The sequence below is a fragment of the Elgaria multicarinata genome, chromosome 15 (genome assembly GCF_023053635.1).
Source record: "Elgaria multicarinata webbii isolate HBS135686 ecotype San Diego chromosome 15, rElgMul1.1.pri, whole genome shotgun sequence".
Classification (NCBI taxonomy): domain Eukaryota; kingdom Metazoa; phylum Chordata; class Lepidosauria; order Squamata; family Anguidae; genus Elgaria; species Elgaria multicarinata.
The window spans coordinates 1,758,681-1,775,920 of NC_086185.1; the positions used below are offsets into that span (position 1 = coordinate 1,758,681).

The following is a 17,240-nucleotide window of genomic DNA, read 5'->3' on the forward strand; positions in this document are numbered from 1 at the left end:
CACCAGAAAGCGCGCTCAGCTCAGCCCAGGCACCTCTGGGAAGCGCCTCTGCGGCTGGACTGCAGTGAACTCTGCGAGGGTAAGTCAGCTTTTCCCAACCTTGGGTCCCCAGATGTTTATTGGACTGCAACTCCCAGCACCCTCCACAACAGGTCATGCTTGCTGGGGGTGATGGGAACTGTAGTCCAACACCATCCGGGGACCCAAGGTTGGGAAAGGCTGCACTGTCAGGCTTTTCCCTCTGCTGTCCCACGGGCAGAACGAAAGGAGGGTGAGGGCCGCCCTGGGCCCTGTGCGCCCCCCTCCCCAGACACGTCACAGCTGCAAATACTCTGAATGCCGTGCAGCTCCCAAATCTCTCATCCCCTCTTCCTAGCACACAATACCTTCAGGGATGAAGAAGCCAGTTCAACAGATGACTCCTCCAGGCCAAGGTCTCTTCTCCTTTCAGCTCGAACCTCGGCATAACTGTAAATTAAGAAAACGAAATGCAGTAAAGTCAATGAAGCAGAGGTTTTATTTTGTTTTCCATTTGCATCCCCTGAAAGTTGCACTTTTGCTGTGAAGATAATGAATTTTCTCAGCACACTGTAATAATCTGCAATTAGGACTGCTGTGAAGAAGACAGTTCTGTCAGCGGAGCAGGCAAGCGGCTGAAAGGCTCCTGGAAGGAACGGCGCACAGCGAGCAAGGACGGAGGCGGAGCGGGGAAAGCCCTGCTGCTCCTGGGTGACGGCAGAAGTTTTCGAACTTTCTGCCTTTATTTCCTCTACGACGCTCAGGCTGGTGAACATGGTCCTTCCTCCTCCCACATTTTATCCTCACAGCAACCCTGCGTGGTAGGGCTGGGAAAGAGAAAATGACTGCCATAATGGGAGCTTCATGGCTGACTGAGGATTTGAACCTGGGCCTTCCAAACCCTACTCCAACCACTACACCACACAGTACCCTTTAGAGAATCTTTTTTTTAACCCATTGACTTGTCTGCTGCTGAGATGTCTCCACCACAGAATCTCGACATGCTGCAGAGCATCCCGGGCTATTTTTCTAGAGCAGAGGGAGGCAACCCTTTTGGGTTGGTGCCTTGGTGGACACATTTGGCGATGTGAGAAACTGTCCCAGAGACCACCACACAATGGGCACGCCGGAGCTGAAAGGGTCTGCTTGCAGCCAAGTGCCGTCTTCATTTTGGAGAAGTCCCTGCTGCCTTCTCGAAAATGAATTCAACCATCAGCCTGAAAGAGGTTTCCCCAACCGTGGGTTACTGAAAACAAGCCAGCTTCATAAACTATGGTTTGAAGCTGGCTTGTTTCCACTAACCACATTTAAGGCTAACTGCAGTTTTTCTAGGTTCAACGTCACAATACGCTGCAGTGAACCTACAAGAGAAGTGAAAGCTTCCAAATTCCTTCTTGGGCTGCATCGGAAGGAGAGAGAGGAGAGTTAGAGTTCCAGGCTCACGGTGCCTCATTCTTGTAACGCTTAATCATGATTTAGGGTTACGTGAGAATGCAGCCATTACCCAATAACGACAGCCAGAAAGTACCTAAAGCTTTCATTTAAAAGAAACGTTTGTTTAAAATGTCACTAATTGTGCTGCTGCCTGATTTCAGGTTTCTTATTCGATCTATAAAATTGCTAGGGAGAAGCAAGGGGAGAGAGAATAGAACATGGTAACATTAGCAGCCCGGCTTCTGCCCCGGCTGCCAAAAAAAGAGAGTAATAAATACACAGTGACATTCCCCCACCTCAGTGCTGAGCCATAATCATTTTATATAATTGAGTGCCTCGGCGAGCCAATACTCATAACCAAATATTTCAGCAGACGGCGTCATGGTCGAAGGTGCAGAGGAATAGCAGCGGCGGCGGCTCAGTGCGTCTCCTTACCTAACCACCGTGTGGGTGCACACGATGAACTCAGGCTTGGAGTTCCATTGATGGTAAGTGATGTAATAGTGGGTTTGCAGCCAAATCCACTGCTGGCCTTTGGTCAGGAATCGGTAGTAGCAAGACTTGCCTTTCCCAAACTGCATCACTGCGTAGAGAAACAGTCACTGTATTAACACCGCTGCTGTTTTGTAATCTGTGATCCAAGAAAACAAGGACACTCCCTCTGCTGCGTGCACAAAAAACATGTGCGTAACCCCAACCTGTGCCAAAATGACGTTCACGATCTATAGGCCGAGATCCAAAGAACCAGTTACGGCCTGCCGGAAGAGTCTGGACGTGCTCCGTGCCGCTCCGATTCCCTCTACGCCCGCACTTCAAACATCACCAGACCTCTCAGCTCAACTCCTGCCAGGCCAGATCACAGGATCGGAGAATCTCTCAGTTTAGTTATCTAAGTCTGTTAGTCGTGAATTTTGAATTTATTTATTTTTTAGAAAAAGCATTTTTATGCACATTTCTCTGAATACATGCATTCTTGTATACCCTTGTGCCGAGTATAAGCATATCTTGCAATCAATTTCCCTAACGTAATCCATTTTTAACGTTATTCTCTCTAATATATGCAATATTTGACTGGAGAACTCAATTGCGAAATTCAGAGATGTGGGAATGCCAAAAGATCGCTGAGCTTCAGTTGGCTTTGTGGGTTGGAAACGCAGTCTTTGGTAAATTCACATTAAAATCCCTCATTATGTGTTCTGCTGCCCTGTCTATTCCCAAATTCATTCTAAATATTTAGATTGCTTTCTTGAGAAAAAGCTCAGCGGCCCGATTCAAAGAGAAAACACTTTTTGTTTACATGCGACGGCAAGACATCGGCCCTATTGGCATCGGCCAACTTCGCTCTTACAGCCCAAACAGTAAAGAGCAAAATTTCTGACCTTGCAGAATGTATGATTTGTTTTACCATTGTTTTTACTACACGTTTTATTTATTTATTTATTTATTACATTTATATACTGCCCCATAGCCGAAGCTCTCTGGGTGGTTTACAAAAGTTAAAAAAACAAAACAGTGGACATTAAAAAGTATACAAAATTTCAAACCATCAAAAAATATAAAAACAACAGTATAAACAGTATCCATTTTAAACAACAACAGTTCTGGGGTCCATTAAAAAAAAAACTTAGCATATGTTGTTAAATGCTGTTAAATGCCTGGGAGAAGAGAAAGGTCTTGACCTGGCGCTGAAAAGATAACAATGTTGGCGTCAGGCGAGCCTCATCGGGGAGATCATTCCATAATTGGGGGGCCACCACTGAAAAGGCTCTCTCCTTTGTTGCCATCCTCCGAGCTTCCCTCGGAGTAGGCACCTGGAGGAGGACCTTAGATATTGAGCACAGTGTATGGGTAGGTTCATATCGGGAGAGGCATTCCATCAGGTATTGTGGTCCCAAGCCGTGTAAGGCTTCGTAGGTCAAAACCAGCACCTTGAATTGGGCTCGGAAACGTATAGTCAGCCAATGCAAGCGGGTCAGAATCGGTGTTATATGTTTGAACCTCCATGTTCCAGTTATCAATCTGGCCGCTGCATTTTGCACAAGCTGCAGCTTCTGAACCATCTTCAAAGGCTGCCCCATGTAGAGGGCATTGCAGTAATCTAATTTGTAGGTTACCAGAGCATAGACAACTGAAGCCAAGTTATCCCTGTCCAGATAGGGGCGTAGCTGGGCCACCAAACAGAGTTGGTAGAAGGCACTCCGTGCTACCGAGGCCACCTGGGCCTCAAGTGACAGAGACGGTTCTAGGAAGAACCCTCAAGCTACGGACCGGTTGTAACTGCTACAGTTGAAGCAATAAAGATCTATCGATCTATCGTTAAAATGTGAACTGAATGAATTCTTTCCCCAACCCATGCCACATCCGGGGTTGCTTTTGTGCCCTGATTTTCCTACTGCTTCTTGGGCTGTCCTCCTTGGGCCTGTCTGTTGCCCTCAGCCTGCCTCTCTGACTACAGAACTGGTGGCCCTACGGTTGCCAGGTGGCCATCCAGAGATTGGGGCTCTAAATCTTTCAGACCACTCCTTTTAGAAGTTCACCTGCATCCATTTTCAAACGCAGGAACACGATAATAGACAGAAATCTGATCTGAACGCAAAAGCCTGCAGAGCTCTTCGCTGCTCATTTGAACTGTTCCTCGCTTCTGCGTTTTCAAAAACTGTAAACACTGCAGCTGGCAGAGACTGGAGGCTGGCAAGACGCTCGGTCCCTTTCAGACAGGGCTGCTTATTTGGTGACCCAGCAAGCTGAAATGAGCCCGACAAGATCTCCATACAGCTCCCATTTTATTGATTTGTGCCTGTGACTGCGCATACAAAAAGAAGCAGCTGTTTCAATTGCTGGGTCACAAGCTACTATGAAGGCCTGCCTTAAAAACTATAGGTTTTATTAAAAACCATTTGGTCCGCCAGTCAAGTAGCAGCCAGGCTTTCTCTCTGCTACTTTAGACCTCCGCTCCCCACCCCGTTTGCTGTGGGGCATGACCTGGGTTATAACACTTCCGTGCAAATCTCCAGGTTGCAACCTGACACCCCTACGAGCTATTGCCAAGGGAGGGGGTCTCGCGCTGGCATTGCAAGCTTGCGCAAAAACAAACAAAACAAAACAAACCTACTCCCAAAACGCTGGCAGGGCCCAAGAGCCACAGAGGAAGCTGAGACGCACCCCCAACCTTCAGGGAGCTCCCTAAGCCACGGCAAGCAATGAAATGTGGACTTTGCAAACCATTCTATGGACACCAGTCCCAAAGTCAAGAGCTCCCGGCTTTATGGACCTGTGCCGCTAACAGCAGCCCCACGTGCACGAATTCGGCAGCCAGGCCTTTCCCCTGGCACTGAGTTTCGACGGCTCAATTGACGTCCGTTAGAGGCTTCTGTTACGGCCACAGGAGCAGCGCTGATAAAAACAGCGGCCACCCTACCCAAGAAATCAGTGAGTGGCCTACACATATTTTGGTCTTCGATGTTGTTCCCCGCCTCAATCCGGAGAGAGAGGCGGGTTATAAATGTTTTAAAATCAATAACATCAATAAATCAAATAGTAGCTCCATAGTCCGAGAGACAGACAGACTTCGGACAGGCCCAAGGAGAGCTAAAAGAGAAATGAAAAACAAAACTTGGCAGTGAGTGAAATACGCCTCTTAATCTGGTTAATGAGAACATCCAGCACTCTCTGTAACAGGTCATGCCATCCAGACACTGCCAAGAGGTGAGGTGAGGTCTGCAGCAGAGACCAGCGCCATTCTTGTTACTTCAAGCCTGCAGCAGAAGACATCCACGGCCTCACTCTGCGGTTTGACTATCCGAATCAAAAGCACACACATTGATTCAGTGTCCCTAGTTTCCAGGCCTGAGAGACCTCTTCCTTGCAGGAGACATAGAATGAAGGAAGTGTGTGTGTGTGATTCCAGCACAGGCCCCATATAGAGTGGTGGGAGCTTAAAGGAAATACTACTGCCTGTTCACCTGGCCCCTCGCTAACTGCCACAGGAATCACAGGTGGGAGAGGGAGACCCTGAGAAAGCAGAGTGTCACACTGGATGCGAAGGTAAATACTGGGGGGCAGGGGCTTTAAGGGAGCTCATTTTTTTAAAATGAAAGCAGCGTGAAAGCGGCCTATAAGAGGCAGGAGCCACACGACTGCTTTATAGCGGTATTGAAGCGCACTGACAACTGTCGGGGCCCACTGGCACAGGCCATGTGCCGCTTTCATACCACAATATCCTGCTTGGTGTGGCTCCTGCCGCGTTCATACCACTTTCATAGTGATATATCCTGCTTGGTGTAGACTAGACCATGGTCCCTGTCTGTGTCTGTTTTGGTCCTCTTAAATATCACACACACACACACGACACACGCACACGACACACAATCTGCCTTTCAAAAAATCTGCCCCTTTAACTGTCTGCTTTGGCCCTAGAACTAACACCCATTTTAATGTGCAATTTATGAGAACTAACACCCATTTTAATGCGCAATTTTGCATCATAACTACTTTTTTCTATGACAACATTGGTTTGCACTGGTCCCTTGAACAGGGGAAAGGACGGATAATTGCACACCCTGGACAATCCCATGCAAGCACGGAGCAAACGCCACTTACGTTGTTCATGGCACCTAGCAAGAAGCTCCAGGTCATCAGCATGGTAATAGTCGTAACCTGACGTTCCGAGCACCTCGAAAGGCAAATACCCTATGATAGGTGGAGCCCTGGAAGCAGAGAAAAAGCGGTGAGTACAACACCAGGCGCTGGCCCATTTTGAGAGCTCTTTAACAAGTAAAAAAACCCAAAGCATTGTTATAGTATCATTTTATCTGGTCTTGCAATAACGTTTGAGGAACTAACTCACCCAGGTCACACAGAGAGCTAAAAAGAAGCTTCCAAGTAAGAGAATGAACGATAATGTACTTAATTATTGTTGTCAAAACAACTCTGCCTCAGGCCAATCAGAGCAGGCCAGTGGGACGCACGGTCTGACGCAATAAAAGGCATCCTCCTATGTGGTTAGAATTTATTCAGCCCTTGAGTTTAAGCATCAAAGGGAGGGAAGTGAGTCATCCATGACACACGCTTGAGAGATTTATAGCTTCACAGGCACTCCAATTGTCCGTATATGAAGCAAACCATAGACCGTGCAATTAATTTGCTGGCAACACTCAGGGCTACGTCTACATGCCATGATTTTAGAAGGTGCCTGCTAAGAATCTCAGCTTTTTCACTTAAACCGAGCACCGAGGAGTTTCTATCTCTTATGGGCAGATAGTCTTGAAAGTGTGGGCAAAGCTAGAGGGTTACCAGAGAGGTCGGAAGCTCCGGCGTTCCTGTGTCCTCCCTGCCGCCCCTCCCTCCAAAAGGATACGCAGGAGCAGGATTAGGCAAGAATAATTTTTAAATTTACAGAAAACACACATGAAATAAGAAAAGTACACCTTTCTGACTAAAATGCCCACACTATATGCTATATAGTGGTGTTTTCATTCTTTGATTAAATAGTAAGCTTCTACTTAAGAGAGATTTACTATTTATTTATTTATTATTTATTTATTTATTACATTTTTATACCGCCCAATAGCCGAAGCTCTCTGGGCGGTTCACAAAAATTAAAACCATCATAAAACAACCAACAAGTTAAAAATACAAATACAAAATACAATATAAAAAGCACAACCAGGATAAAACCACGCAGCAAAATTGATATAAGGTTAAAATACAGAGTTAAAACAGTATAATTTAAATTTAAGTTAAAATTAAGTGTTAAAATACTGAGTGAATAAAAAGGTCTTCAGCTGGCGACGAAAGGAGTACAGTGTAGGCGCCAGGCGGACCTCTCTGGGGAGCTCGTTCCACAACCGGGGTGCCACAGCGGAGTCTAACTGGAGTCTAAGGAGTCTAACTGTCCTTAGTCTATCACGGATACGTTTGCAGAATTACAGCTGGGGGAGGACAATCCTAGAGCCCTTAGGCAGCGGCGGGTGGCACAGGACAGAGGCACGCAAATCTTCCATGAGTGCAGCTCGTCACGGAAATACTATTATTATTATTATTATCAGCGTTAAGTCAAGGTTGCTATTGTCAAGTAATTATCTTCAAACGCTGCGGACAAATCTCTGCAACAACTATTGCATGATTGTTCTAATTACACAGAAGAACAGGCCCCATTTAAGTAAGTAGCAAGCAGAAGAACGTACGCTTCCTCATCAGACGTAGTCTGGCAGGCTTGCACACCAATTGCATCTACGCAAGCCTCATCTTGTTTACTCAGAAGTAAGCACCAGGACTGGAGGCTTAGGGCCTGTTCAGACATCATGCTAATCCACTGCGGGGTGCTTAAAAACATGATCCACGGTGGGTTAGCGTGTTGTGTGGTGGGACGTTTTCCCTCCCACCATGGCCCAACTACCCACGCATGCTCCCCGCCTTCTGCAGTGGTGTTCGTGGCCTTCCACGGTGGCTTCCACATTGCTTGATGGAACCCCGTGGGGGACTTTCACTCATTCCAGCAAAAAAACAAAACAAAACAAAAACCATTGAGAGCCAAAGCACCTTCCACTTCCAGCGATGCTCTTGGCACCATGGACTTTTTCTGTGGTCACAACACGGCCTTTTGGACAACTGGAGCAGCTGCTGCAGCCTGATTCGCACTGGGGCACTGGCTGGGATATGCGGGCGCATGACCTAGAGGCCACAACGTCATCCAGGGAGCGGTGAGGGGTAAGCAAACCACGGTGCTCCCTAGGATTTAATAGTCGTGTGACGGGCACGGGCACCATGGTTTCCCTATCGCTCCCCGCTCCATGGACAATTTACTCTCCCCTCCTTGTGATCGTGTGAATGGGGCCTTAGGCTCCTCTCCTAAGCACGCTTAGGGCACAATCCTACGCTGTGCTGGCTGGGGCAAGGCGGGGAGGGGGGTGCTGGGAGCTGTACGGCTTTTTTCTGTCTAAGGATTGTGCCCTTAGGAAGGCGTAAATTCCAGCAGACACTGTGGGATTTACTTCTAAGTAAACATGGTTAGGATTGTGCCACACATCTTCCCACAGATCATTTGCCTTCGTTCCCAGAAGGGCTGGTTGTCAAGTGTGACAACCTGGATGCATTGAGGAAATAGTTAAGTTCTTAAAATCACCGCACTCAGAAGAACAAGCTGGAGGCCTGATTGCATAACGAAGGAACATCCTCCTTGCTGTTCTTCCCTTTCAATTGTCTCTCAGGATGGTTTTTGTGGGCGGCACAAAGTGACCTACAAACAGGTTACAGATACAGGCAGGAATTTTTGTTATTCTTTTTTGGCGGGGGGGACTCAGCTCAGAAGAAATGCAAATTGTGTAATTATGTGTTGGAATAATGGAAACATACCAAAAGTGAACATGTTTTTAAAAAGAAAAGCGTAATATGAACAATGGCAAAATGAGGGCGGGTGTGTGGGGTTTTTTTTGGGGGGGGGCATTTTTTCAGGTGTATGCCTAAGAGTTGTAAAGATTTCATACAGGTGACCACGTCAGGGGCCCGGGATCAGCTGCAGCTTCTTGCTGAGTTTATTCTTGGTGAGAAATCCAGTAACTTTGCAGAGCTAATAATTGCTTCTGCTGCTTGCCAAAGCACACTGTGTCTGGGCAAAAACACTGACGACACTCCACACCACGTTGATCCCACACACACACGTGGGAAGGGGCCACGTGCTGTGTTAAAGCACAAGCTTTGCATGAGAAGCCTCTAAGGTAGCAGAGCTGGTAAAAATGTCTCCCTGATCCTACGAAGAGGCCCCATCAGTCAGAATAGACTAGCTGGATTAACCTGGTATATAAATCATATTCATATCTTTACACTGCTTTTATCCAAAGCTGATGTTTGCCATAGGAAAGGCTGCAGTCTTAAGTACGCTTACTTGGGAGTAAGTCCCATTGAACTCATGGGTCTACTCAGTAAATGTGCACAGGGTGTTGCACTGCAAATGTTTTTGATTACTCTTCTTTCAGCTAAAGCTCCCAAGATCCAAAACATTGTGACATTTCATTTCATCTAAATCATCCTTCAAAAAAGTCCGACATCCCTACAAAAGCCAAATTGCCTTCCCCCCCGCAAGCACTATAAAGAGAAGGATCATATCGCTAAAACATTCCTGGGAAACTTCACTACAGAGAAATCTGCAGAAGTAGAAAAGTAATTTCAGAATTGTCCGCACTGTTGAAAGGGAACAGATCCTTCAAGTGAAAAAGAAAAAATACCCGTTTCCGAACTGTGATTTAATAACAAATTGGCATATTAGCCAGCCTGAAAAGCAACTTCAGCTTATTCATGGTCCAGGATATTTGTAACTTCCTGCACTGTTTGGGATTGGATGTTCTTGTTAGAATTTCCGAATAGGAATCAGTGACTCAGCACAGGATGAAAGACCTCAATTAAGCTGCAGGAATAACTAGCATAGAAATTGCAATTGTCCTTCTTGTACTACTGGAAAAACTGAACAAAAGGACACACAGTACAAAGGGACCATCAAAAAAAGGATGTGCACAATCAATCAATCAATCAATCAATCATTTTTTTTACAAAAAACTAGCCTGCTTGCCCACACAATGCCAGGACTGATGGCACTGCTAAGCAAGCCAGGATTTGGGAACAACCAACAAACCCTGGCTTCAGACTCTGGCTTGTTAGAGGAGCAATCAGGCCTTCATGTTCGCACGTGACACAAAGCTTTTGCTTCCAGGTTAGTTCAGCCATAAGGAGCCAAGCAAGAGCAGCCAGGCAGCAACCGCCCGCAGGTTAGTTGTGATCAAAGAGCCGCCATTCTCTGCAATTCGGGCGTATCTCCATATGTGAACATGGCCAGTGTCAATCAACAGTCTGGAAGGAGAAAAGAACCATTCCCACCCTGGGCAGAATCTATTTACAAATCTGGACGAGCCCTTTTCTTTTCCTTAAAATGGGGCTCCCCAACCTTTTGGCTCAGTGGGAACGGACTGGGGTTTGGCTTCACTCAGCAGGGGAATTCTTAGGTAAACCTTCTAGGTGGGTCTTGGCCATATGGAGGGGAATTACTGGATCAAGCAGCACTGTACGAAATGCTTGTCTTGCATCTCCATTTTAATTCCACTCCCAGCTACTTGCAGAAAAGCAATGCCTCAGTAGCACTCAAGGCTTCTGGCGTGGAAGCAACCCGTGCCTAATATATTTTGATGGTACGTGTTTCAAGGGCTGCCTTTGTGTCAGTTTGGGCATTGAAGATCTTCTGTGCTGCGGGACCTCCCTCCCGCCCTTGGGCGCGCTCGCTAAGCAGGCAGCATGACGTCCCAGATGCCGCAATACGATACAGGAGCGAGGTGCCCTCTTTGGAATACCCAGGACTGCATTTACGGATTCAGACAGCTATGATGACCACGGCCAGACAGCATGAATAATATGCAAGCCAAGGCATCCAATGGCAAAGAGGCAGCGCGTACGAGCTGTTTCACACCAGCGCCTCCAGATAGGATTTCCTGTGACATTTCCTCATTTAAAACAGTAACATGATTTTCCATTAGACATAATTTTCCAGGACTGTGTAAATCTATACCTTATCTCTGTAACCCTCCCCTTTCATAGAATCATAGAATAGCAGAGTTGGAAGGGGCCTACAAGGCCATCGAGTCCAACCCCCTGCTCAATGCAGGAATCCACCCTAAAGCATCCCCGACAGATGCTTGTCCAGCCGCCTCTTGAAGGCCTCTAGTGTGGGAGAGACCACCACCTCCCTAGGTAACACTTGTTTCCTCCTTCCAAATTATAAAAAATCATGGTCACACTTTACAAAAACGGCTTTGGAAATGGCTCGGATAAGCCTAGGTCTGTTGTTGAGCAGGCTCTGAGCCGCGGTCCTCAGAAGTAGAGCCCTCACAGTCAGGGACACCCTGGACTGGAGCCAAGGGACAAAAGGAATCCTTCCCTCAGGGGAAGGGACCTTAAGACCCAACCCTTCACCTCCGACTATTAGATCTTGAGGATTAGTAGCACAAGTTGCGAGAAGAGAGAATGCTGGACGAGACGGACATGGGATTGACCCAATCTGGCAATCGTAATGCTCTGTGGCTTACTTAACCTCATGACTAATCCAGCCCCTGGCAGGGAGTTAAGAAGACGAGTTTGACCCTCATTAACTCTTCCAACTCTATATTTCTCTTGATTCAAAGAAGTCCTCCACACCCTCTGCTTCAAAAATGCATTAATTTAAAAATAAAAATATCCATCTCACCTGTGGTCTAAAAACAAAAATTTCCATTCCAGGCTGTGTCTCGATGTGAATTCTTCACACGGTTCTTCAATATTACAAAGTTCCTGCAGAGACAGATGGCAGAGCGGGGTCTTTCTCTCTCTCTCTCTCTTTCTCTCTCTCTTTTTATTTTCTTTTTTTTTAATAAATGCAACTCTTGGAAAACAAACCGCCTTTCTGACAAATACATGGGACCATATGGTGAACAAGGCTGTTGGGTGCCCAGGTCTTTGATGTAATTGCTCCTAAGTTCACTCCCCTGAGGTAAACGTTACACTGATTCTCTGGGGGGGGGGGGAGATGGAGGAGCTGCATCAACATAGTCAAGGCCTTGAAGGGACTCAGTATCAGAGGCATTATTCCAACCCACTACCCTGAGCTGCTGCCAATTAACTACTCAAAGCCTCCCTTAAGTCCAGTGAGTTTTGTCCTCAGGGCCAGTGTCAAGGGTCAGCGTGGTTGGGCACCTGGCCAGGGCTCCCATTCCAGCGGGGGCCCACTGATGAAGACAGCCCCCTGGATCTGCGCCTCCTATCTACCACTGCCACTTCCTGATTCACCTGCTTCTACTTCACTCTTGCCCAGACAATGGCGGTGGTGGTAAGGTGGAGCAGGAGATTCCCCTGCCTACTTGCTTAGGGACACTCTACCTGTCAAGCAAGCAGGTGGTGGTGGAGGAGGAGGAGGAGGAGGAAGAACAGCTGGGGACAACGCCAGTGAGAAGGCAGGCTTGCTGGCAGAGCAGGCCCATGCTGGAGAGGGAGACCACTCACTCACTGACACGAAGTTCCATTTACTCGCCTGCAAGCAATTTCTTTTTGCCTTTGGCTGCCAGGCTAGCGTTTAAAAAACCAAGGCTGCTCTAATTTGTGCAGTTAAAGGAATGAGTAGCATAGTCTTACAAAGGAACTGCACGGCCTTAATTCTGCTCACTGATCTTTCTCAACATACATTAAATTGGAGACGGAGTATTAAACCAATAACTGGAATGTTAATGCAGAACAAAATTCCATACGCATGGGGTTACCCGGTTTTCTTAAGATTTACATATGGGAGGAGGGAACACAGAGTAACCTCATTGGATCAAGGTAAAGAATTGCTGAAGAGGCTGGGTCTGGATGGGGAAGCAAATGGGGCTGGAGTGGGTGGGGGAGGGAATGAGGCTGGGACATCTGGAGAGTAAGAGAATTGTTAATTATGTTTGGAGATAATTGCAAATAGAAATGCTAATATAGAAACCTGCCGGCCAGGCGCAGCACTGCCTCCCCCCCCCCCCCTTTAAAGTAGATGGCTGGAGTGCTAGACTCACGGGGATATGGGGGGGGGATTAGAGTGGGGGGGTGGGGAGGGGGGGAAGGTAGGAGAGGAGGGATTGGGGTAGGAGGGTGGGGGTTTTATGTATGGAGTTTGTTTTTTTATGTAAGCAAGTTTGAACTGCTGAGCACAAGGGATCGGAAGAGATTTCAAAAGGGTGATTATGGATAAAAAGATAAAGGTATCAACACTCAATGTTAAAGGTTTGGGGGCAGTCGTGAAAAGGAAGAGAATAGAACAAATGCTTAATAAAGAGGGATCAGATATTATAATGGTCCAAGAGACACACCAAGGCTCCGAGAATTCGAATATGATAAAATTAAAGTGGTTAGCCTATTATGAAAAGTCATTAGGGACATCGAAAAAAAATGGAGTGGCCACTTTGATTTCAAAAAAAAGTGGGTTTATATTAGAAGAAGTAAAAAAGGATGATAAGGGCAGATATCTTATGTTAAAAGGTAAAATTGAGGGAAAGGTCTATACTTTGATTAATGTTTATGCCCCAAATGAGAGGCATAGAGAGTTTTTTATAAAGTTGTTTAAAGAAATAGAAGAATTTAAGGAGGGGTATGCTATATTAGCTGGGGATTTTAATATGGTTATGGATAATAAACGGGACAGGTCAAATCCCACTAATGTTGAAAAGAGGAACAATATGACTATATTGAATAAATTAGTAAAAGAAAATGATTATTTAGATTCGTGGCGTTTACTTAACGGGAATAGGCCTGGATTTTCATACTTTTCCCCAGTTCATCATACATACTCCAGGATAGATTATATATTTGTTTCAAAAGATTTTGCAACGAGGATCTGTAAAATGGAAATGGGGGTAATAAAAGTAACTGATCATGCCTTGTTAAGTCTAGAATTTACAGTTAAGAAAGATTATAAAGAGGCATATAGATGGAAGCTGAATACAAAGATATTGAAATATAATAAAATAGTAGATAAAATTCGGAAGGAACTGTCGGAGTCATGGGAAATTAATGAAAAAGGAGGAACAGCTGGGTCAGTCATTTGGGACACCATGAAGGCTGTAGCAAGAGGAATCTGTATTAGAGAAACATGTAGTTTAAAAAGACAACAACGTGCAGAACAGGAAAAGTTAGAGATAGAAATTAAAAACTTGGAGGAAAGATATTGGCGAGTTAAAGATAAATATAAATTAGTGGAAATACAAGCTAAGAAGAAACAATTAGAAAATTTAAATATAGAAGAGATTCAAAAGAATTTAATGTATATGAAAAGGGAATATTTTGAAAACAGTGATAAGAACTCGAGGTTGCTTGCCAAGCTCACACAAAAAGAAAAAGGGAGGAATGGGATAGAAACGTTGAAAGATAGCCGAGGGAATTATTGTCATGCAATGAAAGCTAAAATAAAAAATTTTCAGGAATTCTATCAGGAATTGTATAAGGGTAAAGAAAGTCAACAAGAAAAGGTGGAGGAGTATATTGGAAGGTTTATAAAGAAGGGAATAAAATTAGAATATAAGGAGTTAATGGAGTCAGTAATAACTCAAAGAGAAGTTGAAGAGGTTATTGATAAGTTAAAAGTTGGTAAATCACCGGGAGCAGATGGTTTGGGTCCAGAATATTATAAGGTCTTCAAAGACTGTTTAGTTCCAAAATTAATGGAACTTTATAATAGGATATTATCAGGAGAGAAGATACCTGAATCATGGGAACATTCAGTGATAATTCTGATCCCAAAACCAGATAAAGATTTGACTAATCCCGATTCTTATAGACCTATTTCTTTAATAAATCAGGATGCTAAAATTTTTACATCTATTATGGCCAAACGGCTAAATAAATTTTTGGCAGAATATATAGGAGCAGATCAATGTGGGTTTGTGGTAGGAAGGCATATGCATAATTTAGTGGGTAGAGTTTTAAATGTAATAAATGTAATTAAAAAAGCAAATATTAAGGCAGGTATTATGGCATTAGATATTTTTAAAGCTTTTGATTGTGTGAGCTGGCAGGCACTAAAGAGTATTATAGATAAATTGGGATTTGGAAATAAATTTAAAAATGTAATAGAACAGCTATATTCCCAAAATACGGCGGTAGTGGTGGTAAATGATGGACTTACTGAAAAGATACGACTAGCCAGAGGAACAAGACAAGGATGTCCGCTCTCGCCGGTCCTGTTTGTAATGGTTATGGAAGTTTTGGCGAAGGCACTAAGGGAGGATGAAGAGTTAGAAGGAATTGGAGAGGTAAGGGAAATAAAGTTAAACATGTTTGCGGATGACACTTTATTGACCATTAAGAATCCATTAAGAAAGTTAGAAAGAATTAAATATCAGTTGAGGGAATTTGAGGAAATTACAGGGTTAAAAATAAATTGGTCTAAATCAGAGATGATGTTGTTTAACTATACCAAGAAGGAAGAAAAGGATTGGGAATTTAAGGGAATGGAATTGAAAGTTAAGAATGAGATTAAATATTTGGGAATTAAAATTACAAAAAATTTAGAGAATCTTGAAAAGGAAAATTTAACGAGGTTAAAGAAAGAGGTATTAGAGAAATTGGAGAAATATAAAAGATTAAATTTATCTTGGTTCGGAAGAATAGCCTTAATAAAAATGAAGATATTAGCTAAAATTAATTTTGTATTTAGAATGTTACCTATAAAAATATCAGAAACCGAGATAAAAAGTTGGCAAAATATTATTAATAAATATTGTAATGGAGAAAAGAGAGTAAGAGTGAATAAAAATAATTGGTACCTAAGCCAAAAAAAGGGGGGAATGGGTCTCCCAAACATAAAATTATACTACGTAGCAAATAGATTAAGACATGTTGTAGAAGCAATTATGGGAGTAGGAGATTTATATTGGATGGAAGAAAAAACCATAAATAAGGTAGAGATGAATTTGGAGAATGTTTTTTTTAAAGACGGAGGAAGAAAGTGGGTTGGAAGTATAGATAATCCACTCCTGAGGACTCAATGGGAAATTTGGAGTAAATTTAAAGGGAAGCTGCTTCCGAGCAACTCTCCCTTAGCACCGATAATAATGTTAAAGAATTTCCCAGAGGATCTAAAGGGTAGATTATGTAAAATATTAAAAGAGAAAAATAAAATAAGATTAAAGGATTGGGTAAGAGATATTAAAACAAGAGAGGATATGGAAAATTTGTTAAAGGAGAAGAAGCTATCTTGGCTAGAATATGGTCAATTAGAGCAATGGAATAAAAAGTGGATTAAAGATAATAGAATGTGCAGAAAGATGACGAGGTTTGAAGAATTAGTAGTAAGTAAGGAGGAAGGGAAAGGAGGGAGTATAGTTTCAAAAGGATTAATGAGTGAAATATATAAAATATTGTTAGAGAAGGACTTTAGAGAGAATACAGAGAAAATGGTTTGGGAATCAGATTTGAAGATACAAATAGGGCGACAGAGCTGGGAGGGACTATGGAAACAAAGAGTGTTGAGAAGTTTATCAGTAAGAATAAAGGAGAATTATTTTAAAATCCTATGGAGGTGGTACCTAACCCCGGTTAGATTGAATAAGATAAGTGATCAACATTCAGCAAATTGTTGGAGAGGTTGTGGGGAAAAAGGAACGTATTTACATATGTGGTGGCAATGCAAATATGTACAAAGATTATGGAAGATGGTGTTTTCAGAAATTGAAGAAATAGTGGGAATGAAAATAGAACAAACACCAAAAATAGCATTGCTGTCACTATTTGAAGATATAAAGTGTGGAAAAGGAACTATAGAGCTGATATCGAATTTGTTGGTTGCAGCACGACTGATGGTAGCTAGGAACTGGAAGGTCCAAGGGGAATATACTATTGAGGAATGGTACAAAGAAGTATGGGACATAGCCATTAATGATAAACTGACATGTAATATTAAGTGGAGAAAAGGCGTAACTAAAATAAATGAGTTCGAAGGAATTTGGAAACAGTTCCTAGTGTTTGTGTTTACTAAGGGAAGTGGGAAACCACCAGCAGAAGAAACGATTAGATTTTGGACTCAAGAATGATCCCGAGGTGGGGGGTGCACTTTTATGTTAAGAACGAAGATGTTGTAGTATGATAAGGTATATGTAATAGTTTTTGATATTTGTACTCAACAATCATTCAATATGTATGCAGCAGATATTTGATGTTTTTCTTTTTCTTATTGTGTTTTGTTCAGTTATTTTGGTAATGTTTATCTATGTTTATATAGTGTTGAAAATGAATAAAAATTAAAAAAAACAATTCTG

The 17,240-nt window shown here is 43.7% G+C and overlaps 1 protein-coding gene across 1 annotated transcript in view; it reads right to left on the bottom strand.

Annotated features, from left to right (window-relative positions):
* The window catches only part of PASD1 (PAS domain containing repressor 1), a 57,068-nt gene that overhangs the window by 12,377 nt on the left and 27,451 nt on the right, over nt 1–17,240 (bottom strand). Inside the window, exons 9-12 of the mRNA XM_063142109.1 lie at nt 11,678–11,760; nt 6,052–6,158; nt 1,888–2,035; nt 387–468 (exon numbers count right to left, since the gene is read on the bottom strand). Of these exons, the coding sequence (XP_062998179.1) occupies nt 387–468; nt 1,888–2,035; nt 6,052–6,158; nt 11,678–11,760 (420 nt within the window). The remainder of the gene's footprint in view (nt 1–386; nt 469–1,887; nt 2,036–6,051; nt 6,159–11,677; nt 11,761–17,240) is intronic.